The sequence below is a fragment of the Bos indicus genome, chromosome 11 (assembly GCF_029378745.1).
Source record: "Bos indicus isolate NIAB-ARS_2022 breed Sahiwal x Tharparkar chromosome 11, NIAB-ARS_B.indTharparkar_mat_pri_1.0, whole genome shotgun sequence".
Classification (NCBI taxonomy): Eukaryota; Metazoa; Chordata; class Mammalia; order Artiodactyla; family Bovidae; genus Bos; species Bos indicus.
The window spans coordinates 61,796,009-61,822,269 of NC_091770.1; the positions used below are offsets into that span (position 1 = coordinate 61,796,009).

Genomic DNA, 26,261 nt, shown 5'->3' on the forward strand with positions numbered 1-26,261 from the left:
AGCAGAGCGTGAGAAGAAACTCTGAGCTCGGGAAGTGTAGTTCTAACACTTGAAGGAATTGCATTGGAGATTGCACCGGAATCAGGGCAGCTTAAACTACAGTTCCCAGAGGGCCCCGCGGTCGGGAGCCGAGTTTTTTCTTTTCTAACACCGCTCGCCTTTTCCGAGTCGGTTCCACGATAGAGGTGACCCGACTGTCTGAGGCTGATTCGGCAAGTGCAGAAAGTGTCCGCGCCCTTCCCAATCATGGTGAGTGTGGGCCCCTGCATGCTGCTCATCTACGGCCTTCGTGCCCCTCTGTGGCGTGTCTTGCTCTTGAAGGACTGTTGGCGGAAGGCTGTCCAAGGAATTGTCCTTCGCGCCCTTTGGAAAGTCTCGATTCATCTTCTGGAGACTGTCGCAGTGACCTAGTTAGTTGTTGGCAAAGAGTTTATTTCCAGCTGAGGTTCTCAGAAGGACTTTAGAGAAATCACTGTCCTTGGAGAGGCGAGATCTCAGCCTTTCTGCATGTTGGGGGTACAAAATACGAAGCTGGGGGATTTCTCCCAAGCACTCTCTGGGGGATTGATAAGGCCGATAAGGTTTGAAATGTGGAGTGTTGGACCTTAACCTCTTTTCTCCTCTTAAGCCCACAGTGTTTTTAAGGGCTTTTGTCACAAAGCTTTTGAAAGCAGAAGGCCCTCGATGCAAAGGTAGTGCTTACCAGATGCTCGGGATTACAACCTGCCTTTTCGGGAGAAGTGTTTCCGCCATGTCTAATTTCACGAAATGTGATTTAAAACCTGTTCATTGATCTCCTTCTGTGCCAGTACATGTTACAGTGACGGCGCCCCTAGACAGATAATTTGTGCCGGTGTTTTTTACTAATCTGTATGTTAAGAATTCTAGAACCAGCACTTTTAAATGTTACACAATGTAACCATCTTGTCATGAAGATCTGGACACCAAGATTTCCATATCTTTGTTGAAAGGAAGAGGGTGGGGGTGAGGGAACGCTGACGTATGAATAATCAGCATGGTTGAAGGTGACATTTGATTACCAACCTGAGAGAAATTGCTTCAGTACTCGTGTTTATAGTTGAGAATGGTTTTTCTCCATTATTTCAAAATACTAAAATGAATGGGGAAATATTTGAAGGAATTGGAACATTTCCAGAACCTGAAAAGACATGTTTTAAGGGCAAGGGGATAACTCCTTCCACCTTTGAAAAGGAGCCAGTGGCAACAGCGTCCAATTTTCAGTGATAAACCTAGGTTCCCTACTTATTTTGCCAGATAACATAATTAGTCATTTGAACGATGGATTCAGTGGTTTCTGACCTAATAACCTTAGCAAGAAAGCAGAGGTACTTATTATCAGAGAACCTCAGACTTCATAATTTTAAAACTGGATGGAACCTTTTATAAAACATCTTGACCATCTTAAAATTGAGTTTACTGAAACCCAAAGCAAATGTGATTTTCTCAAGGTCACACAGGTTTGCCTCCAAGGATCTCACACTCTTTCCATTTTACCATATTTTGTCATTTACACAGGTAAGTCATTCTGAAATTTTATTTTTAGTTGCTGAAGTTCTGGATGAAGATGCAAGTTCATATATCAGCATTTATATTACTTGACAGTTTTACAATGAGAATATTATATGTCTAGAATTGGAAGGGAATTTGGAAATTATTTCCTCTAATCTTCAAAAATATGGTTAGGTCAAATGATCTTCCCAAGGTCAAACAAAGATCCTGGGCCCCCATTCTTTCTTTGTTTTTCTGCATGGTAGCTCAAGGCAGCCCTGACCCCTGGAAGGTCACTGGAACACCAAATAATGTCCATGAGGAAGAATCCTCCTGTCAGTTTGCTGAAACTTGATAGCAAATTCTCAGATGACTCAATCGCCTTGCCTTCTCAGGAGGGTGTGTAAACAATCACTGCGTTAGTAAAGACCCATCTTGTGTAAGCTGATAAAAATCAAGTTTTTGTGTTTCTGTTTTTTTTTTAAAGGAGGGGATCCTTTCCTTGTATCCATTGGGAATGACAGCAAGAATAAACTGTGAAAGAATCTGAATACTGTTTATGTGTCTTATATTACAGAAATATGTATAAATAAGAAAGTAAAAATGGAATATATGGATCTCTCCGTAGAATAACAGAAGGAACACTTAAATTCAAACTTTACAAATGAAAGACTTGAACACATGCGCAGGACAGAGCCCTCATCTGCAGGAAGGTCATTAATACCCTGCTAAGAGCAAAGACATTCCTTCTTTGAATGTTGGCAGACTGCCCAGATATCTAAGCAAAGAATAGTAACCTCTCTTCGCACTGTAACATTGTGAAAAGTCAGTGGGCATCTCCCACCCTCCTGCTTTTCAACTGCAATGATGCAAAGAGCAGGCAGAACCAAATACTGCGCATGCTTTTCTGTTTCATCATCAGAGACTCAGACACTAGGCTTCACACTACTTGTAATGAGATGGAATTACCTACCTGTGAAAATAATTTGCTCAGTGATACACAGGAAGGAAACTGCTGAGATAGGATTAATGGCTATTTATTAGTTGCCTGTGATACTTGGAAACCTTTTTTTTTTTTTTTTTTTTAGTAGCTAAAATTAATGCCTAAAATTGACTGCATTATTCTAACCATCTACCTGCTTTCTGGGAGATTAAGTTTTATACGTCATAGTAGTAGTCACTTTACCCTCATTTCTTATCCTAGGTTGCTTTCATTGAAGTAGCATGTGTTCATATTTCTCTTAATCCTTGCTTTCCTTCATTCAACATATCCTTTTTGAATGCTATATGGGAGTGCAAATTTGAGTCAAAGGCAGACTATTCTCACAGGAGTTCCACAGTGTAGTAGAAAATAGACATAAGCTACAAGAGTCCTTAGAGGGAAAATCTCTGGTGACAGAGACCTATTATTAGAGTGCTTGCCACATACTAGTCTTATTACTTTGTGTGTTAACTGTCTCAATCCTTAGTGCCTTTTTAGGTAGCTATTAACTCTATCTTAACCTTAGAGAAACAATACAGTAACTTGCCTAAGGACACACAGCTGAGTTGAGGAATCGAGATTTGAACCAGAAAGTCTGGCTCTAGCAGCCATCTCTTCATCACTCTACTGCATCTCTAGCCTCCTCTTTTAAAAAATTGCCTAATCTTCTTGTTTCTTACATATGGTTCACTAATGGATTCTCTGGCATGTATTATGTACGAGGTACGTAATAAAACCCTGATTAGAACTACTGAGCTAAATAATTTTGCTAACCATACCTGGAACTATTGTCACTATTTTCAATCTTCTCAGCGCAAATATATAAAATAATTCTTTAAAGCATATTGGGTTTGCTTCCAAACAGTTCTTTCACATTCCAAAGCTTTTGGTAGTAATTTTACAAGATCCACCTACTCCTTCAGCAAATGTTTGATGAGCTCTAACTACATGCCAGGCATTGTTCTAGGCAGCTGGGATACAACAGTAAATAAAATAGACAAAGCCCCTATCCTTAAAGAGCTTGCATTCTAAAGAGGGAGACGCAGTCATTTCTACTATCATGTACTATACTTCAAGGAAAGAGAGGGAAATGACAGAATTTAAAACGTGTAAAGGCCGTGTGATAGAAAATAAATATATAGAATAACACATAGTGTTCTTTATAAACCTAAAGCCTATTGGGAACATAAATATGTATTGTTTTAAACTGGATTATTTGAGGAGTTATCATATTTTGTTTATTTAGATATGAAAGCATGGGGGAAGTTGGTGAAAAGTATAGGGAAGAGACCCAGAAGGTCAGGAAGAAACACCATAGTTTTTTCCCTTTTTCTCCATTCACTCTGGGTATCTCTGAGGAGGAAACACATACATAGTCTGCAGTGTTCAGATTAATTTCTCTGCCTGACACTGTCCTGAGAGGTTTTTTTCCCCCCCGTCTGACTTCTGTAGATACCAAACTGCTAAGAGCTGACCCCTCTTGAAGAGGGAATTCTTAATATAAAGAAACCTAATGCTTCTATCTCCAGTCAGTTCAGCCACTTCTCTCATGTGGGTAACAAATGAGGTGACACATTTACCACTTACAGAGAGGAAGTACATTTACCCAGCATTGTCCTAGAAAAGAACAATTCCCTTGACTGAATTTTTCCATCTAAATGTACCCATTTAAGTTTCCAGGGATTTTTGTTCAACTCTTTTTAATAGAAATATTTCTCTCCTTTAATTCTCTGAGGTTAATTTAACTTATTTCTAATAACTCAGGGTCATCACTTTGAACTAGATATATATACTTTTCAGCCATATGTTCAGATTTTATCCAAGGTCTATGACTTCCTTCTATTATATGTTCTTTGTACTTTTTCCTCTCCCTCCCCTTTAATATTAATTTTCCCTTGGTATCAGGTTGTCAGCTGTGACTACCCATTGCTACTGTTGTTTGTTACTTAATGCTAAAATTTATTACAATCCAGATTATAATCCAGATAAAATGTGTTTTAATTCTTTTTTTTTCTTTTTTTCTTCTTAAATAAAAAATATAGACTCATTTTTCTTCCCCCAAGGACTTGAATCATGATTAATAAACTTTCTGGTTCTTTGTAAATGGAAAGTTTTAACCTCTGTTCCTCTTCCTGGTGTGAAGGGTTCTTGTGAACAGAAGGGTGTGGAGGATTTGCATAAGAGGATTTGTAAGGTTCTAGTAGCCGCTGGGGTTCATATCATCATATAATGCACATCAAAATTGTTAGGACTATTTTTAGTGGTAAAATATCCAGAAGAGATGGATAAGATTTTGTAAGTAAATCGAAGATAGCAGGGAGAGTTAACTAACACCACATATATGTGCTAAAGGACACATGTCCCAGAAGTCACTCGGTTGCTTTGTGCATGCTGTATTTACTGGGACAAGTCTGGAACGAATATCTTATACTAAGCCAGATGCGAATGGTCTTTAAAATTTTACATTAGCTTTTAGTGTATGTGGTTGTCTTACTGTAGAGAAAATATTGAACTTCTTTAGGGTAGAGTAGCCTTTTTTTAATAAGATGTTAATGGGTCTCTTTCATTACAGTCTGAACCAATCCGAGTCCTTGTGACTGGAGCAGCTGGTCAAATTGCATATTCGCTGCTATACAGTATTGGAAATGGATCTGTCTTCGGTAAAGACCAGGTAGGGGCAAGTGTCAATAAATCCTAAGTAAAAGTAAGAACATTTTCAATAAAACCTTCTATTTACTTGCAAATAAATTTTTAAAGGAATGAATAATTCCAATAAATGTCCAAGACACACAGCTATAAATGGAATCTGGCAGGTTCCATGTACCCCTCTTGGCACTGAAAACACTTTGCAAATTATAACTATTCCATGTACTGTTAAGTTGACTTGGTGCTGCCAACAAATGTCATAATGACAGTAACTTATGGAGACTCCTATGGGAGAGAAAGTTGCTGAATAAGCACTTTCTTGTTCATAAATGGTCTTCAGACCCAGAAGAGTTAAAGAGGCAAATCAGTTTCCAAGTTTGAAGCAGGTACCCTCTATTCCCTGGTAGCTCAGTCAGTAAAGAATCTGCCTTCAGTGGAGGAGACCTAGGTTCCATCCCTGGGTCGGGAAGATCCCCTGGAGAAAGAAACTACTTCCCTCTACTCTAGCAGGTCTGATTAATGTATACTAAAATCCTTTTCTATGATAATCATCTATCCATTGTCCTTACCCATGGATATCAAGTTCTTCCTTCATGCAAGATACTGTGCTTAGCTTTCTATGAACTAAAATTGGATACACAGCCATCAACAACAAAAGCATGGTGTGGCATGTCACTTCAATTTGGTATTTCTTCCATGTACTCCTTTAAAATTCAGTAAAGGTGATTCCTCATAATGTGTCTGTTAGCAAACTATTGCTGGTTTTATAGTATTCCTTTTTCGTAGAGTAGCCTGCTGTTAAGACACCTGACTTCTTAAAATAATTATGATTAATTAATGGGAATTACACAAACATACACACCAATTAGCAAAAACTCTGCAAAAGGACTTTTTCCGTGACTAAATGACATAACCAACACTGACAGATGCTGTCCTTGCTGTTTATCTGGCAGCCTATCATTCTCGTGCTGTTGGATATCACTCCAATGATGGGTGTCCTGGATGGTGTCCTGATGGAGCTGCAAGACTGTGCCCTTCCCCTCCTGAAAGGTGAGCTGGGGAGTGGAGGAGAAAGGGATTTTATAGTATTTTATATCTTTAAAACAGTGGATTTTAGAGCTTTATTAACTGGCCTTTCAATTAGAAATTATTTCATTAAAAGTTTTTTTATTTTTGCACTACTACAACTTGGTAAGATGTATATATACCAAGAATGAATAAATAAATAATTAACAAATGTCAAGACAGAAGTCTTAAATTTGATTGAAAGATTCTTTAAAATATTAGGTCAATAATTTGAATGTTTTTCTTCAGCTCTACCTTCATTATTATCTTTTTTGGGAAAGGGAGGGTAAGAATAATACTCTCAAAGAACTTGCACAAATCAAAAATATATAGACTCCCAAGAGAAACCATGCTCAGAATTCATGTGTCTGTTCAATAAACAATCACTGGAAGGGCTGCTCTGCCACCTGAGTCATTTGATTGCAAAGTTATATAAGAGAATGCATTACCCTGTCCAAGCTGTTCTTTTTCCTCACCCACTGTTTCCAAATCAGCTTCCTATGTTGCTTTTTTCTTTTTATTCCCTTCTCTGCTGAGTTCCCTCTGCTGCCTCTTGTGTACCCAGGTTACAGTCAGCTTGACCTTGGTCAGCTATGAATATAAAGGTTCAGTAGATAAGGCTGCATGACTGGGAAGAAGATGGATTATTTTTTTTTCTCCAACTGGTGCTGTTACGTATATTTATTTCGGGACTTACAGCAGCCTGATTGCAGAGAAGGCAATGGCACCCCACTCCAGTACTCTTGCCTGGAAAATCCCATGGACGGAGGAGCCTGGGAGGCTGCAGTTCATGGGGTCGCTAGAGTCGGACACGGCTGAGCGACTTCACTTTCACTTTTCACTTTCATGCATTGGAGAAGGAAATGGCAACCCACTCCAGTGTTCTTGCCTGGAGAATCCCAGGGGCGGCAGAGCCTAGTGGGCTGCCGTCTGTGGGGTCGCACAGAGTCGGACATGACTGAAGAGACTTAGCAACAGCAGCAGCAGCAGCCTGATTGACACAAGTTTCTGATCTAAACATTTATCAGTGACAGCACTATATTCTGATTGTCTTATTATTTTGGGGCTGCTATAACAAAAATGCCGTAGAGTTTATAGGTTTATAAACAACAAATTATTTCTAATGGTTCTGGAGGTTGGGAAGTCAGTAATCAAAAAGCCAATAGCTTGGATGTCTGGTGAGAGCCCAATTCCTGCTTTATAGACAGACATCTCACTGTGTCGTCACATGGCAAAAGGGGTGAGGGAGCTCTCTGAGCCTCCTTTATAAGGCACTAATCTTATTCGTGAGGGCTTCTCCGCCCATGACCTAATCTTTTCCCAAAGGCCCTACTTCCTAATACCATCACACTGGGAATTAGGTTTCAACATATAATTTTATGGGAATACATCCAGTCTATAGCGTTGGTCATGGCCTTTTTAATACAGTCAGCAAAAGAGATCCATGATATACAGCTGATGCTTTAACAACTCAGGGCTTAGGGGTGCCAATCTTCCCAGCAGTGGAAAATTCAAGTACAATTTATAGTTGGCCCTCTGTTTACACTTCCTCTGTATCTGCGGGTCCACCCAACCTCAGACTGTACCATACTGTAGTATTTACTATGGGAAAAAAAAATCCACATATAAGCTGGACATGCACAGTTCAAACCTATGTTGTTCAAGGGTCAACTGTATGTTCTTTAATCAAAAAATATTAAGTGGCATATATTTTGTTGGACTGCAGCATAGTGGTTGAACTCTGAACCAGTCTGGACTTGAATGACAGTCCCACTCCTCTTTGACATGTAGCTAATTAATCTCTTTAAATTTCATTGTCTTCACCTATAAAATGTTTGGGTTTCCCTGGTGGCTTAAATATCCCTGCAATGTGGGAGACCTGGGTTCAATACCTGGGTTGGGAAGATCCCCTGGAGGAGAGCATGGGAACCCCTTCAGTATTCTTGCCTGGAGAATGCCCATGAACAGAGGAGCCTGGCGGGCTACAGTCCATGGGCCACAAAGAGTTGGACACAACTGAGCAACTAAGCACAACACGGCACATAAAATGTTAAAATTAATTGTGACAAAATAAATCTTTCAATGTTACTCCTTACAGAAAAAAAGTCCTCAAGAAGCATGATTTTAATTTGGGTAATAGCTTAAAACTTAAAGTAATTGTAACTTAAAGGTTAGGTGAGTTAGCTTCTCTTTTGTGTTATCAGTGGTAATTAATGTGAATAATTAATGTTGCTTTGAAAAGTATATTATACCTTGCTGCTGCTGAGTCACTTCAGTCGTGTCTGACCCTGTGCGACCCCATAGGTGGCAGCCCACCAGGATGCCCCATCCCTAGGGTTCTCTAGGCAAGAACACCGGAGTGGGTTGCCATTTCCTTCTCCAATGCATGAAAGTGAAAAGTGAAAGTGAAGTCGTGTCCGACCCTCAGCGACCCCCATGGACTGCAGCCCTCCAGGCTCCTCCGTCCATGGGACTTTCCAGGCAAGAGTACTGGAGTGGGGTGCCATTGCCTTCTCCAATATTATACCTTGCATCATAATAAAAGATGAAAGCTACAGAGTTTTGAAATTAAGATAAGCAAAATAAATGTATTGACATTTATGCTTATGTTATGGTTGTTGAATTAATATATTGCCTTTCTTTTCTTAGGCCCTTTAAACTTTGATCACTGTGATTTGTAAAAGTAAACATTTGCTGCAAAATGGAAGAGTTACTGGGTAGATTCAGTATGAAAAAACCTCAGACTTCCGTGTTTAAGTAGCTCTGCATATTTATTGCCATGTTCACAGATGTCATCGCAACAGATAAAGAAGAGATTGCCTTCAAAGACCTGGATGTGGCCATTCTTGTGGGCTCCATGCCAAGAAGGGATGGCATGGAGAGGAAAGATTTACTCAAAGCAAATGTGAAAATCTTCAAATGCCAGGGTGCAGCCTTGGACAAATATGCCAAGAAGTCAGTTAAGGTGACCAACAGAATATTTTACACGGTTTTTCATTATCAGCATTTGAAACTTCTACTTTCAGCATTTAAGTAAAAATGAGATAATTTGCTTTCTTTTTTTCCCCAGTTCTGTGCAATGGTCAGTAAATACAGGTTTAGGGTTTTGCTCGATTAGTCCTCCCTTTCTGGACTTTGTTCATATAGTGTAGAAATCTATATTCTGAGGGGCTCAAAAATATTTTGCCTGTGACTATGACATGGAGATTTAATATTAGTTTCTAAACCTGTAGAAAAGGCACAGAACCTTCTGGTGCTCTTTTAGCTGTACAGGACTTTTTATTCAGACATTTGGATTTGTGTGTGGTTGTGAAGGAAGATGGCTGTAAGCTGTGTTTGTTCTCAGTGACAGGAAGTGGTGGCTTCTGAGTGCTCAGATTTTCTCAATCCAGAGGAATTTTGATATACTTGTCTCTTGAGGAGTTGAGTCAGTTATGACTTCTGGGTGTTCAACCTATTTGGTTTTAAATTTATCTTACTGTTACAGAAAGCCTCCTTTTACCAATTAAGTATCGGTTACCTAGAACTTAAGGGACTGAAAGTTACTCAGTCGTGTCAGACTCTGTGACCCCATGGGCTATACAGTTCATGGAATTCTCCAGCCAGAATGCTAGAGTGGGTAGCTGTTCCCTTCTCCAGAGGATCTTCCCAACCCAGGGATTGAACCCAGGTCTCCCATATTGCAGGCAGATTCTTTACCAGCTGAACCACCAGCGACACCTGAAGGTCTTCCCTGTAGCTCAAACAGTAAAGAATCTGCCTGCAACACGGGAGTCCCGGGTTCAATCTCTGGGTCAGGGAGATCTTATGGAGAAGAGAATGGCAATCCACTCCAGTATTCTTGCCTGGAGAATCCCATGGATAGAGGAGCCTGGTGGGCTACTGTCTATGGGATCCCAAACAGTTGGACACGACTAAATGACTAACACTACTACCTACCTACCTAGAACTTAATTAACTGTCACGGCAAAAAGTTTTGCTGGTTAGAGGATTTACTGATTTTAATACACTTCTTTCTCCCAATCCTGAATTCAAAGAAAGCTAAAAGAAAATTTTACAAGATTTTCTAATGTTGCCATTTATAATGTTATATTATAATACTTCATAGACACCTGAATTTCTGCTCTGTGCAGACTTTATTTCAAGTAGTTAACTTTTATTTTCTGTAATCATTAACAGAAAATAATAGAAATAAATGGAGAAGTCCCCAGGTCTCTTAGTAAAAAAATTACAAGGCTGCTTGGAGTTATTGTGCTACTTGCAGATTAATTGCATCTCAGCCAAAAGTGTCTTTCTAGGGGGAAGTACACACCTACACTGGAGTAGCTAGGGATATTGGAGTATCAGATCTGCAGCTTGCTCACAAACAGACGCAAAAAAGACTAAGGGCCGTGTGTGTGTGTGTGTGTGTGTGTGTGTGTGTGTGTGTGTGTGTATGTATGCATGCGCGCACGCACGCACAGAAGTGAAAGAGATGGGGCAAATTGGAGAATCTAGGTAGAGGGGATGTGGGAGTTAGTCTTTGTAAGATGCTTATAGCTTTCTGTAAGTTTGATATAATTTTACAGTAAGTTTTTAAAATCATTTTATTAAAGCTTTTTAAGACTTGTAAAAAAAATTCATGTATTCGTTTTGCTATGCTATATTGTAATTCACTGTATCCCCCTTTCAAAAAGAAAAAAAGCCTGAAGTGCTTTCTCCTAAAGATAGATTCAACGAGTATAAAGGGGTGGGACCTGGTATTTTGGCAACTATCCCAGTTAATTCTTAGGATTAGGCAAGAATGAGAAACACTTTTCACTCATAAGGGCAAATCACTGCCCTAAAGTAAACTCCTTAAAGAAGAATTTCTTTCTTGGGCTACTTTTATGAGATGGGAAATTTTTATGATTGACTCGAACCCTAAGTTAGAGCTTTTGGTTACTAGTTTTTTATGGCAAGAAAATAAATGCTATCTCTATTTTAACGGAAAACACAATGACTTGTATATTATAATGGTGGTTTTAGTAAATGTTTTCAGGAGTCACATCGAATTCTAACAAGAGGAAAAAAACATATTAGAAAGAAGGATAGAAACCTCCTAGAATCTAGAAACTGGGGTAATAACTATACATATTTAGCTCACACAGACTTGATTAAAAGGCCGCATGTTACATCAGTCATATCCTATTGATAAGTTGGTTTACTTAAATCAGTGTACGGTCTGAAGCTCTGCTGTGCCTCCTGTACATCCTAGGTTATTGTGGTGGGAAATCCAGCCAATACCAACTGCCTGACTGCCTCCAAGTCGGCACCATCCATCCCCAAGGAGAACTTCAGTTGCTTGACTCGTTTGGATCACAACCGAGCTAAAGCTCAGGTAAGAAAGATGCATTTTCAAATCTTAATAAATGTTCAACTTTAAACCTTTTTTCTCACTTTTAAAGTAACTGAATCTTAGTTTGTACTTTTTTTCTTGTTTTGTTTTAGTAGGTAGCTATTCCAGTTTATTAGGACATCTTTAAATCTAATCTCTTCGGGCAGCTGAACTTTGTACTTAATTTTCACCATTATATTCCATTTCCTTACTTTAATCACATGTCACTGCTAATGTCCTCTTAGTACAGTGGTTAAAAATTAGTCATTAGTGTAGATAATTCACATAATGGTACACAATTATTTTTGTCAGGTACATAGGAAATTATAAAAACAAAGGTTTGAGTTTTGTGTGTTTCATGTGGTTCTGCTTTTTTCACTCAGATAAGCAAGCAAATTGATTTAAATTTTATATTTAATTTCATTTTCATTTTTATAGCCTTCTCATATTCTACTTCCAATTTACCTTGATTCATGGACCTAACATTCCATGTTCCTATGCAATAGTGTTCTTTATAGCATCAGACTTTACCAGATGCATCCACAACTGGGCATTATTTCCACTGTGGCTCAGCCTCTTCATTCCTTCTGGAGCTATTTCTCCACTCTTCTCCAGTAGCATATTGGACACCTAACGCCTGGGTGGCAGGGGGTACAGCTGGAGGCAGGAGTTCATCTTTCAGTATCATATTTTTTTCTTTTTGCTTTTCATACTGTTCATAGGGTTCTCAAGGCAAGAATGCTGAGTGGTTTGCCACTGCCTTCTCCAGTGAATCATATTTTGTCAGAAGTCTCTACCATGACCTGTCCATCTTGGGTGGCCCTACACGCCCTGGCTCATAGTTTCATTGAGTTAGGCAAGGTTGTGGTCCATGTAATCTGCTTGGTTAGTTTTCTGTGATTGTGGTTTTCATTCTATCTGCCCTCTGATGGTCCATGAATCAAGGTAAATTGGAAGTGGTCAAACAAGATGGCAGGAGTGAACATCGACATTTTAGTTATCAGTGAACTATAACTAATAGTGGGCAAGAATCCCTTAGAAGAAATGGAGTAGCCCTCATAGTCAAGAGTCCAAAATGCAGTACTTGGGCGCAATCTCAAAAACAACAGGATGATCTTGGTTCGTTTCCAAGGCAAACCATTCAGTATCACAGTAATCCAAGTCTATGCCCCAGTCACTAATGCTACAGAAGCTGAAGTTGAATGGTACTGTGAAGACCTACAAGACCTTCTAGAACTAAAACCAAAACAAGATGTCCTTTTCATCGTAGGGAACTGGAATGCAAAAGTAAGAAGTCTAGAAGATACCAAGAGTAACAGGCAAATTTGGCCTTGGAGTATAAAATGTGAAGCAGGGCAAAGGCTGACAGAGTTTTCCAGGAGAATGTGCTGGTCATAGCAAGCACCCTCTTTCAACAGCATAAGAGACAACTACACATAGACATCACCAGATAGTCAATACCACAATAAGATGATTATATTCTTTGTAGCCAAAGATGGAAAAGCTCTATACAGTCAGCAAAAGCAAGACTGGGAGCTAACTATGGCTCAGATCATGAACTCCTTATTGCCAAATTCAGACTTAAACTGAAGAATGTAGGGAAAACCACTAGGCCATTCAGGTATGACCTAAATCAAATCCCTTACGATTATACAGTGGAAGAGACTAATAGATTCATGGAATTAGATCTGATGAACAGAATGCCTGAAAAACTATGGATGGAGGTTCCTAACATTGTGTAGGAGGTGGTGATCAAGACCATCCCCAAGAAAAAGAAATGCAAAAAGGAAAAATGGCTGTCTGAGGAAGCCTTACAAATAGCTGAGAATGAAAGAGAAGCTTAAGGCAGAGGAGAAAAAGAAAGATATACCCATCTGAATGCAGAATTCCAGAGAATATCAAGGAGAGATAAGAAAGCCTATTTTAAGTCAGCAAGGCAAAGAAATAGAGGGAAAACAACAGAATGGGAAAGACTAGAGATCTCTTCAAGAAAATTAGAGATACCAAGGGAATATTTCATGCAAAGATGGGCATAATAAAGGACAGAAATGGTATGGACCTAACAGAAACAGAAGATATTAAGAAGAGGTGGCAAGAATACACAGAAGAACTGTACAAAAACAATCTTAATGACCCAGATAACCATGATGGTATGATCACTCCCCTAGTGCCAGACATCCTGGAGTGTGAAGTCAAGTAGGCCTTAGGAAGCATCACTATGGGCAGAGCTAGTGGAGGTGATGGAATTTCAGCTGAGCTATTTCAAATCCTAAAAAATGATGCTGTGAAAGTGCTGCACTCAATATGCCAGCAAATTTGGAAATCTCAGCAGTGGCCACAGGACTGGAAAAGGTCAGTTTTCATTCCAACCCCAAAGAAAGGTAATGCCAAGAATGTTCAAACTACCGCACAGTTGCATTCATTTCACATGCTAGCAGAGTAATGCTCAAAATCCTTCAAACTAGGCTTCAACAGTATGTGAACCAAGAACTTCCAGATGTACTTGCTGGATTTTGAAAAGACAGAGGAACCAGAGGTCAAATTGCCAGCATCTGTTGTATCATAGAGAAAGCTAGAGTATTCCAGAAGAACATCTACTTCTGCTTCATTGACTACGCTAAAGCCTTTGACTGTGTGGATCACCACAAACTGTGGAAAATTCTGAAAGAGATGGGAATACCAGACCACCTTACCTTCCTCCTGCAAAACCTATATGCAGGTCAAGAAGCAACAGTTACAACCTGACATGGAACCATGGACTATTCCAAATTGGGCACATCAAGGCTGTATATTGTCACCCTGCTTATTTATATGCAGAGTAAAAATGCATCATGTGAAATGCTGGGCTGCATGAAGCACAAGCTGGAATCAAGATTTCAGGGAAAGATATCAATAACCTCAGATATTCAGGTTACACCACCCTTATGGCAGAAAGGAAGAGGAATTAAAGAGCCTCTTGATGAGGGTGAAAGGAGAGTGGAAAAGCTGACTTAAAACATTCAAAAAACTAAGATCTTGGCATCTGGCCCTATCACTTCATGGCAAACAGATGCAGAAAAAGTGGAAATAGTGGCAGATTTTATTTTCTTGGGCTCTAAAATCACTGTGGACAGTGACTACAGCCAGGAAATTAAAAGACACTTGCTCCTGGGAGGAAAAGCTGTGACAAATCTTGACAGTGTGTTAAAAAGTAGAGACAACACTTTGCCCACAAAGGTCTGTATAGTAAAGGCTATGGTTTTTCCAGTAGTCTTGTACGGATCCGAGAGTTAGAACATAAAGAAAGCTGAGCACTGGAGAATTAATGCTTCTGAATTGTGGTGCTGGAGAAGACCTGAGAGTTCCTTGGACTGCAAGGAGATCAAACCAGTCAATCCTAAAGGAAATCAACCCTGAATATTCACCGGAAAGACTGATGCTGAAGCTGCAGCTCCAATACTTTGGCCACCTAATGTGAATAGCCAACTCATTGGAAAAGACCCTGATGCTGGGAAAGATTGAGGACAGGAGAAGGGGGCGATAGAGTATGAGATGGATAGCATCACTTACTCAATGGACAAGAGTTTGAGCAAACTCTGAGAGATAGTGAAGGACGGGAAAGTCTGATGGGCTACAGGCCATGGGGGGTCACAAAGAGTAGGACAGGATTTAGCCACTAAACAACAACAATATGCTTATTCATGAGTGAGTATAATCTTCCATGTAAAGCTGGGGTTCTAGATCCACTTGCATAGTACAGCACGCTCAAACATACATGACTTGCATGTTGAAAAATGGCAGTCCTTGGGGTAGAGGTTTTAGCATTAAAATGAGGCAAAGTTCACTCTAGGTTGACAAAATCCAGGTACCTATTGAGTGAAATCACAAGGGTCAGCAAAGTCTCATTCCTTAGGCTCCAGTTAATCTGGTGACTTGAGTGCTTAAGGGGTTTTGGATGCTACAAAACAGCTCAAGAATGTGCTTTTGGTTGATCTTTACCTTTGAAACAGGACAGAACAAGGAGTCTTTACAACTGATTTGTTACGTTTGCTATGGTTACTTCTCTTGCCTAATAACAGTTTTTTGTTCTTGCATTCTTTGTTCTTTTTGAAATCATTAATTACTGAGATCTATTCTTTGTTTCCACATGAAGACCTAGGAGGCCTTAGTTCACCTTTCTCCCAGTCTCCTTAGAACAGAAGCTTTCTGAAATTCACAGTCTAGTTCTTAACTCAAGCTTGTCCAGTGCATGTTACAATTTCTCTTAAGGATTCTGCTTCTGCAAAATATGACAAACTCTGGTTTAACCGCATACCTTCCTTATTACTGTCTGGCTAACAAACCACTGCTTTAAACTGAGAGCTGATAGTCTTTCAGCTCTGGGTTTTAGTTTCTACACTAAACTGAATGTTTTACATTTAATTTGTCATTTATTTCTTATAGTAACCATATGAGATATGTTACTATCTCCTGTTAAACAGATAAGAATTCTGAAGCCTAAAAAGGTCAGGGGACCTGCTCAAAGTCACACAGCTAGTCAGTAAAAGGGTCTGCCTAACTCCACACCCTCATGTGTTCTTACATAATGGTATGGTGCATGCATGCTAAGTCACTTCAGTTCTGTCTGACTCTTTGGGACCCTGTGGACTGTAGCCCATCAAGCTCCTCTGACCATGGGATTCTCTAGGCAAGAATACTGGAGTGGATTGCCATCCCCTTCTCCAGGGGATCTTCCTGATCCAGGGATCAAACCCGTGTCTCTTAACATCTCCTGTATTGGCAGGGAGGTTCTTTACCAGTAGCTTCACCTGGGAATGCGATCAAGTGACTTAAGTCCATTCACTAGCTCTGTGACCCTGAGAAAGTGTATTCAAGCTGTAAAATGGGATAATAATTGTTATCTATCTCAGATGGTAGTTAACATGCACTAAATGAGATAAGATCTATGTTAAGACCTTATCTTGATGCCTGTCACATAGTAAAAACTCAGTAAAGGTTGGCTACTGTAATTATTACTGATGATGATGATGAAGAGATATATAACTAAATTTTGAGAAGTCACACTTCAGAAATATCTCAATTTAGAAAGTATTTGGATAACAAGCTAAAATTACAAATATTTCCTGAGAGGCTTTGGGCTGTGGGCTGGGTCTTTTATCTTATTATTTAGCCAGCATTCAGTGGCTGGGAAGAACTGGGAGTTGGTTTGAATGACTGGAGGCTGGAGATTGGGGTACTGTAGAGCAGTTATGGGGCTTCCCAGCGGGTGCTAGTGGTAAAGAACCCACCTGCCAATGCAGGACATGAAAGAGACAAGGTTTCGATCCCTGGGTCAGGAATATCTCTGGAGGAGGGCATGGCAAGTCACTCCAGTATTCTTGCCTGGAGAATCCCACGGGCAGAAGAGCCTGATGGGCCACAGTCCAGCGGATCACAAAAAGTCAGACATGACTGAAGCAACTTCACATGCACACCCAGAGCAGTTATGAAAGAAAAGGTGGTACCACAGGTGTTGCATCTGTGGACTTTGGATTACCAGATGGTGATTCACTGCGTTGCAACAGGGAGAAGACAGTAGAATGATGACAACACCAACAAATTTCCACCTGTGCTGTTTGACCTGAGGCCTTAGTGGAGGCAGGCATTGGAAAACTGCTTTCAGATGCACAGCAGAAGGATGCTTTGTCCCAGTGCCTGCAACAGTTTTCCTTGCGGGGTGAAAGTCTGAGTGAGGAAAGAGGGAAGAAAGCCACAAACTTTGGCCCATGTTTCAGCATGCTGGTCTGGCACAGTGACAGCTGTTAGGAAGTTTTTGAAGGAGCTGTTTCTTGCTCCTGCAGAGGCTGTTAATCCAGTGAGAAAAGTAACAGACCCAAAGATTAATTTTTCTTAACATGAATGAATACTGTTGCTGCTGCTCAGTTGCTTCGGTCGTGTCCAACTCTGTGCGACCCCATAGACAGCAGCCCACCAGGCTCCCCCAGCCCTGGGATTCTCCAGGCAAGAACACTAGAGTGGGTTGCCATTTCCTTCCCCAGTGCATGAAAGGAAAAGTGAAAGTAAAGTCACGCAGTCGTGTCCCACTCTTAGCAACCCCATGGACTGCAGCCCATCAGGCTCCTCCGTCCCTGGGATTTCCAGGCAAGAGTACCGGAGTGGGTTGCCATTGCCTTCTCCCTGCATGAATCATGCTGCTGCTGCTGCTGCTAAGTCGCTTCAGTCGTGTCCGACTCTGTGCGACCCTATAGACAGCAGCCTACCAGGCTTCCCCGTCCCTGGGATTCTCCAGGCAAGAACACTGGAGTGGGTTGCCATTTCCTTCTCTAATGCGTGAAAGTGAAGTCGCTCAGTCGTGTCCAACTCTTAGCGACCCCATGGACTGCAGCCTACCAGGCTCCTCCGTCCATAGGATTTTCCAGGCAAGAATTCTAGTCTTACATAATTTATTTTAGAAATCAGAGTGCCTCGCTGCCTAGTGACTGTTTATCACCTGCAAAATTCCCCTGTGTATTTGCAAACCAGAGCTACGTATGTTGTCTGCTGGCTGGCAAGGTAATTTGTCAATGAAACTGGTTAGGTAGTATCACAGAACTAAATACTAGTTAAAGAAATTTAACTAGAGCTGGAGAATGAATCAAAAGCTGTTCAACAGGTCTGTGTGACAGGCATGAAAATGTCTGAAGGAGCAAGGAGCTGCTTATCCTGGTATATGGTAGTTTAGCTCTGACATGCCTGATATTCAGAAATCACATGCTGGGTGCAAAGTACTGGCCTTTGCTATCCAGAGAGAAGCCGATTAGCTCAAGAGATCTGAATAACAAGAGGAAATGGGCAAACAGGACACAGGAAGTCAGGAGAGCCTCCTGTAGGAAGGAGAGGCCTGCAGGCAATTTGTCCTCACTGTACTTTGGAGTTGACATTCAGCAGAGTTAGGATTTCTAAATTCTTGATAATATACATCTTGGCTCACTTGTCCCAGTATAATTTTCCTTTTTCTCAATGATGCCAGCTAAATATAAGTAAGAATAGTTCTTTGCAAGTCCCTTCAGGCCATGGCACACACAGAAAATGGTACTCATTGCATAGCACATCACTCTGCCCCAACCACTAAGCAGATCAGTAGCCTGGTACCCCAGAAACCAACCACCCAACTAACTTGTGAAGACTGATATGGTAGTTAATAGTCCTAATTTTTGCAGAACTCTAAATAAAGTAGGGATTAGATCAGAAGTGATTTTAAATGTCAAAAACAAAATTTTAAGTTATTTTTAAAATCTATTTTAGGACTCAAAAAATAAGTCTCAACTTATAAGGGTCAGTGAAAGTAAGCACAACTTGCTTCTTCCTTAACTGAATAAATTAGCATGAAGATGAGTCAAGGCATTGCAAACATTTTAGGTAATGGCTTTTTTCATTTTTACCATTTTGGTTGGTTGGCTGTCATTTTTTTACTTTTTATTTTGGAATAATTAGACTTAGAAGAAGTTGCAGAAATAGTACAGAGAACCCCATGTACCCACCACCCTCCTCCCCCAGTGATGACATTTAACATAACATAGAGCATTATCAAAACTAGGAAACCGACTAAACTACACACAACACTGTTAAATAGGTTTACTCAGATTTCTACAGTTTTTATGTCTTTATGAATGGTCCTATGTCATCCAATTATATATTAGATTGCTATAACCACAAACTGTACCATCACCCACAAAGAACTCCTATTCCTGTTGCCTTTTTATTGTTACACAGTCCCTCTCATTTCCTAAACTCTGACAACCATTTATCTGTTCTCCAACTCTATGCTTTTGTCATTTTAAGAATGTTTTAAAAATAGAATCCTGCAGTAAGTAACCTTTTTTGATTCAGTTTAATGCTTTTAATAGCCATTCAAGTTGTTACGTGTATCCGTAGTTCATTCCTTTTTATTGTTACTCCATTTATGTATTTAATTATATGAATGTACTACAGTTTGTGTTAGAAGACAGAAGGAATGAAAAGTGCCCACCAAACTGAGAAGGCATCTTGAGACCAAAAAACAAGGCAGGCAGCTCCATATAACCAATGAATCAGTTTATTATAGGGTAACTTACTCACAGGGTGGGATTGGGATCAGGGATACAATGACCCAGAAACATTTGCAGCTGCACACCATACCACAGAGGAGCCACAGGGACAATTTAGTAGTTACCCTTGGGTATGAGTATAGGTGCTTTGAAACAGGACATTTCTGAATTAAGATTTATGAACGGATAACTGGTATCATGGATGCCAGGAATGTCAAGGGAGGTTTTCATCATTAGAGACCAGCAGAGCAGAGAAGCTGGCTACCTGATCCTAATGTTTATTAAACCGTATAATATAAACTACAAAGCCCTAGATGTGATTGACTTCTCAGGTCAGTTTTAAAGGATAGGAGAAACTATAAGGGCCCAAGATGGTGTCAGTTATGCTAACAGCCATGCTTTGTTTAACCATTCTTGAAGGACTTTTGAGTTGTTTCGAGTTTGGGGCTAAAATATCAGGCTGTATTCTCTTTGCTATATGGTGAACACACAACCAGAGCTTTGATGCGGTGCTGCTATTATCTGTGTATGCAAAAGCTGTGGATTCTGGCACAACTATTTTTTTCCCCTCTCGTTCTTATTGCAACGTAAAGGAAAGAAAAATCACAATGTAACCCTAACACATCAGCTTTTAAATTTTTTCCTAAAACCTTTCTCTTTTAAAATCCTTATAAATTCTGCTATCTAATTAGAAAGAAATTACAGGAAAGCAAGTATTAGAATTCCCTAGAAGCTCAGCTTCCTGAGGACTTCCCTGGTGGTGCAGAGGGTAAAGTGTCTGCCTGCACTGTGGCAGACCCTTGTTTGATCCTTGGGTCGGGAAGATCCCCTGGAGAAGGAAATGACAACCCACTCCGGTACTCTTGCCTGGAAAATCCCATGGACGGATGAGCCTGGTAGGCTACAGTCTATAGGGTCGCAAAGAGTCTGACACGACTGAGTGACTTCACTCACTTTCAAGGATTATATAACAATGCTGCTTGAGGACAGTAGCTCAGCTGGTAAAGAATCGCCTTGCAATGCAGGAGACCCTGGTTTGATTCCTGGGGGCAGGAAGTCTGCTGGAGAAGAGATAGGCTACCCACTCCAGTATTCTTGGGCTTCCCAGGTGGCTCAGCTGATAAAGAATCCACCTGGGTGGATCAATGTGGGACACCTGGGTTCAATCCCTGGGTTGGAAAGATCCCGTGGAGAAGGGAACAGCTACCCACTCCAGTATTCTGGCCTGGAGAATTCCATGGACTGTATAGTCTATGGGGTCGCAAAGAGTTGGACATGACTGAGCGCTTTCACTTTCTAAGTAAAATATAGGAATAAAGCCAGCCAATTAATTGTTTGGCTTCCTAGTACATATAAGTTTTATTTGTATGTAGTGTGTTAAGTATGCAAAAACATTATGTCTAAAAAATATATACATACAATATATACATATCTTAATTCAAAAAAGGCCTTGTTGCTAAAAAAAAAAAGCTAACCATCATCTGAGCCTTCAGCAGGTCATAATATTTTTGCTGGTTGAGGGGTCTTGCCTTCATGTTGATGGCTGCTGATTGATCAGCGTGGTGGTTGCTAACGGTTCGGGTGACTGTGGCAGTTTCTTAAAATAAGATAACAATGAAATCTTCCTTTTGCAAAAAATTTCTGTATAGCATACAATGCTGTGTGATAGCATTTTACCCTGAGTAGAACTGATTTCAAAACTGTAAGTAAATCTCTCAAACCTTGCCACTGCTTTATCAACCAAGTTTATGTGTAATATTCTAAATGCATTCTTGTCATTTCAACAACCTTCACAGCATCTTTACTACTAAGAGTGAATTCCTGGTAGTAAAGAGGAAGAGCCTTAAACATTATAGGGTACAGTATTGAAGTAGAATGCTTAAAAGTAAGGATCATCTTCCAGTTTATGGATGACTTATTTGTGTAGTAGCTTAATCAAATATAAAACACGAAAGTTTAATATTGCTTGAATACATAAATATGGCCTTTGTTTTGTTGTTAATACTTGGAGATGTCACCTAAGCGTTTCTGACCAATCAGGTATTTAGATACTTTCTCTACTATTAAGTTCTTTTGGGAAACTTACCAAACAGTAAAATCTTTGGGGGGAGGGGGTTTTTGTTTGTTTTGTTGTTGTTTTTTTACAAATCAATATAAGTCTTGTGTTCTCTTAAAGTTTCAGAGGTTTTTATCTTAAGTACATTTGTCAAATAGATCACAATTTGAAATTTAAAACAAAAAAATTTGTCTAAGTAACGTATTTGTTTTTTGTTGAACTAGATTGCTCTTAAACTTGGAGTGACTTCTGATGATGTAAAGAATGTCATCATCTGGGGAAACCATTCCTCAACTCAGTATCCAGATGTCAACCATGCCAAAGTGAAACTGCAAGGAAAGGAAGTTGGTGTTTACGAAGCTCTGAAAGATGACAGCTGGCTCAAGGGAGAATTCATCACGGTGAGAAAAATCCAGGAGATCTCTTCACAGCCAAGCATCAAGAACTCTTGAGAGAGACACACATTACTGACCTGAGTCTCCCCCCCAGTGGGTGGCAGGAGGAAACCCAAAGACAGCAGGCCTTTGATGAGTGTGTATATTCTTTGGGAGTCATACTGAAGCAGTCATAATCCAATCTGATCTATTGTGTGGCTGTCAAGATTGATAAAGTGGGAAAAAATTAAATACCTTCCAGTCATCCAGCTATCTTATAGAGATCCATTTCTTCATATAAAGTGTGGTCAGCTTTCTGTGTGGGTCTTTAGTTGTCCCTTTTCAGAAAGACTGGTGCTTTAAGTGAAAGAGATTAATAAGGCCACCACGGGGTAGTTGTGTGATTTTGGAGGGGACACAGTAAGCTGTAGTTTCAGCCTTTCACCCCAGGAATAACCCTGCTATCTCTGCCTGCCCACCCAGACTGTGCAGCAGCGCGGTGCTGCCGTCATCAAGGCACGAAAACTGTCCAGTGCAATGTCGGCTGCAAAGGCCATCTGTGACCACGTCAGAGACATCTGGTTTGGAACCCCAGAGGTGAGGACTCAGTGACTTCCACAGGCCACTCTTTTATTTTTTCCTCTGCTGCTATAATGTAAAAAATCAAACAAACAAAAAGACATGTGGCCTTGCAGTCAGGCCAGTTAGGTTCATATCCCAGCTTAGCTACTGACTAGGTGAGGAACCTTGGGAAAGTTGCTTAGCCTCTGAGCAGTTTTGTCATCTCTTACATGGCATTTAACTCACAGGGTTATAAGGTCAATGAGATGAAATGTGGAAAGCACCTAACATAGTAAGAGGTGGCTTTATTTTTCTTCTTAAAACCTATATTGGGCCACCAGCTTCCATGTTTATAAAATGAGGGTTATGTTTCTCTGGCTTACTTCACACATAGATTGGAAGAGTGGACTGAGATAGCAACCATGGAAGTTGCCCTTTTGTCTAAGTACCTGATGATGATTCTTGATACAGTAATGAACTTATGCACAGAGTATCAATAAGAACCTATCACCTGGTATAATTTTGTTAGTTTATGTGTCCTTTGGTTATGAAAAGGAATTCTTTATCACCATGTGAATATAAAACACTGACTGTTACTTCTTTTCAGGGAGAGTTTGTGTCCATGGGCATTATCTCCGATGGCAACTCCTATGGTATTCCTGATGATCTGCTTTACTCGTTCCCCGTTACAATCAAGGTAAGGTATTGTGGGTTATTTTTTTTAACCCTCTGTCCCCTAATGGAAAACCAGTTGTGTGTTTTTATTAACAGTGGTATATTTTAGTCTAGAAAGTTGTTCCTTTACTAAATTAGACATTTTTCTCAGCTTTAAAATCATGTGAAGCACAACTTCAGGTCACTAAAAGATTGAAATTAATCTGGAAAGCAAGTTTCAACTCTCCCAACTAGACACTTTTTGTTACTATGGCTCTCATATTGGGTATCTATAAATATTCTCTTACTTCTAAATGAAACAACGGTTCTCAGTATTGTCGCTCTGTATTACAACTATATTGAAGTCAATAGTTTTTTATATTTGCTAATTAAAACCTCATTTAAAGATGTTTTTTCTAGATTTAGTCAGTTTCAAAATCAGATGTTGAGTTTTTATCAGAATTATCTGTTAATTAAGATCTGGATTTTGATTTGCTTCTTTAGATTCACATTTTAAAACATACTCCTCTAAATTAAGTTCAAACTAAGTTGTTGCTTGCTGGAACAACTTCTGGTTTAATCATAAATCTCTTAATTTGCATTTATTTTCAAACAGGATAAGACCTGGAAAGTTGTTGAAGGTCTCCCTATTAATGACTTCTCACGTGAGAAGATGGATCTTACTGCAAAGGAACTGGCAGAAGAGAAAGAAACTGCATTTGAATTTCTTGCCTCTGCCTGACTAGACAATCATTTCGATGTTACTAAATGCCCCAAAGCTGAAGAATCTAAATGTCGTCTTTGACTCTAGTACAAAATAATAATAATGCCATATTTAAATTACTTGTGAAAAACAACACACTTTAAAGATTGTGTGCTTCTTGGTACAAGTTTGTGACAGTTTATCATCATGCTGTTAGTGTCGCATTCTAAAATAAATATATATTCAAGTGAAGATGACTTGGACTCTAATTCTAGATATTTTGTTTCTATTCAGAAAACAAATGTGCATGTTTCCCAGCTTGCCTAAGAGAGTTATGATTTTTTTTTTTTTTTTAAAAAGGGTGTAAAGATAGAAAATGTTACAAAGTAAAGCACAATTCTCTCATATTTAAATAGAATAGGAAAATCCCACCTCATAACCAATCTGTTTTGGAATATAATTTTAAGTCAGTCTTTTCTTTTTGGCCACACCATGTATGGGATCTCATTTCCCCTCCCAGGGAGTGAACCAGTACCCCCTGCAGTGCAAGCACAGAGCCTCAACCACTAGACCACCAGGGAAGTCCCCAGAATATAATTTTAAACATTACCTACATTAGGCAGTTAAACATATTTTTTTAAATCTTAATTTATGCTTTGTGGATAATTTGGTTTTAACATTAGCTGTTAAATAGACTGCAGGTAACATTAGCTGTTAAATAGAATGCAGGTAATATTCTGTTAAGTTTAATGCCATTGGTAAGGGTGGAACAATCATTTTCATGACAGAAAAGAAAGATCATAAGCTGTCCCTTGAGGTATTCTATAGCAGACAAGGATTCATTTACACTTCATAACTGGTAAATGGCACAGAACTTTATACTAGCAAAAATATGCTCAATCTAAGCTTATTACTAGAAACATACTCCTTTTCGAAAAAACTAGCCTTTTCTTTTTCCAAAATTCTTGAGGACAGGAAACAACTATCATTTCATCTTTGTTGTTAACTCTGTACATAAAAGATACTCAATATCATACATCTCTCAGGGCTTACTACAGTGCTCTTCATGGGTGCCCAAATACATGACTGGGTTTGTTATTTATCTCATTTCATATGTAGAAAAGAAAGCAAGTAAGTAAAAAAGCTTTTAGAATTGCTATTAATTAGATGTATAAAAATTTTCATAGAAAATTTTTAAAATTTTAGAAAAGCACAAATGTGTATCAGTTATTAAATTATTTTCATTTCCAAACACACCCTTCTGTTCTCTTCTTGTGACACTGGAACTAGGACTCTGCAAACATTTCTTTACCAGCTATTCCTTGTTAAAATCTCACCATAAAGGGTACCAGAGGAAGAATAGAGGCTGAGGAGGAAGGGAAAAAAGTGTGCTCCGGCTCCTCCACAAATGAGTCAGACGTACCTTTAATCCAGCAATCCCACTGCTGGGCATACACACTGAGGAAACCAGAAGGGAAAGAGACACGTGTACCCCAATGTTTATCGCAGCACTGTTTATAATAGCCAGGACATGGAAGCAACCTAGATGTCCATCAGCAGATGAATGGATAAGAAAGCTATGGTACATATACACAATGGAGTATTACTCAGCCATTAAAAAGAATACATTTGAATCAGTTCTAATGAGGTGGATGAAACTGGAGCCTATTATACAGAGTGAAGTAAGCCAGAAAGAAAAACATCAATACAGTATATTAACGCATATATATGGAATTTAGAAAGATGGTAACAATAGCCCTGTGTATGAGACAGCAAAAGAGACACTGATGTATAGAACAGTCTTATGGACTCTGTTGGAGAGGGAGAGGGTGGGAAGATTTGGGAGAATGGCATTGAAATATGTATAATATCATGTATGAAACGAGTTGCCAGTTCAGGTTCGATGCACGATACTGGATGCTTGGGGCTAGTGCACTGGGACGACCCAGAGGGATGGTATGGGGAGGGAGGAGGGAGGAGGGTTCAGGATGGGGAACACATGTATACCTGTGGCGGATTCATTTTGATATTTGGCAAAACTAATACAATATTGTAAAGTTTAAAAATAAAATTTAAATTAAAAAAAAAAAAAAAGAGCAATGAGGGCTTCCCTGGTGGTTTAGTAGTGAAGAATCCGCCTGCCAATGCAGGGGCCATGGGTTCCGTCCCTGGTCTGGGAAGATCCCGTTTGCCATGGGGCAACTGAGCCCCTACACCACGACTACTGAGCCTGTGTGCTAGAGCCAAGGAGGTGCATCTACTGAGGCTGGTGTGCCCTAAAGCCCATGCTCGGCAACCAGAGAAACCAGC

The 26,261-nt window shown here is 39.7% G+C and overlaps 1 protein-coding gene across 1 annotated transcript; it reads left to right on the forward strand.

Moving 5' to 3' along the window:
• Positions 1–110: 110 nt before the first annotated feature.
• MDH1 (malate dehydrogenase 1) lies at positions 111–24,203 on the forward strand. Its single transcript, XM_070798867.1, has 9 exons — positions 111–249; positions 5,064–5,162; positions 6,091–6,187; positions 8,992–9,167; positions 11,439–11,561; positions 21,884–22,060; positions 22,517–22,630; positions 23,202–23,291; positions 23,865–24,203. Exons 1-9 carry the CDS (start codon positions 247–249, stop codon positions 23,988–23,990), a joined length of 1,005 nt encoding a protein of 334 aa, XP_070654968.1. The 5' UTR covers positions 111–246; the 3' UTR covers positions 23,991–24,203.
• Positions 24,204–26,261: the final 2,058 nt, after the last annotated feature.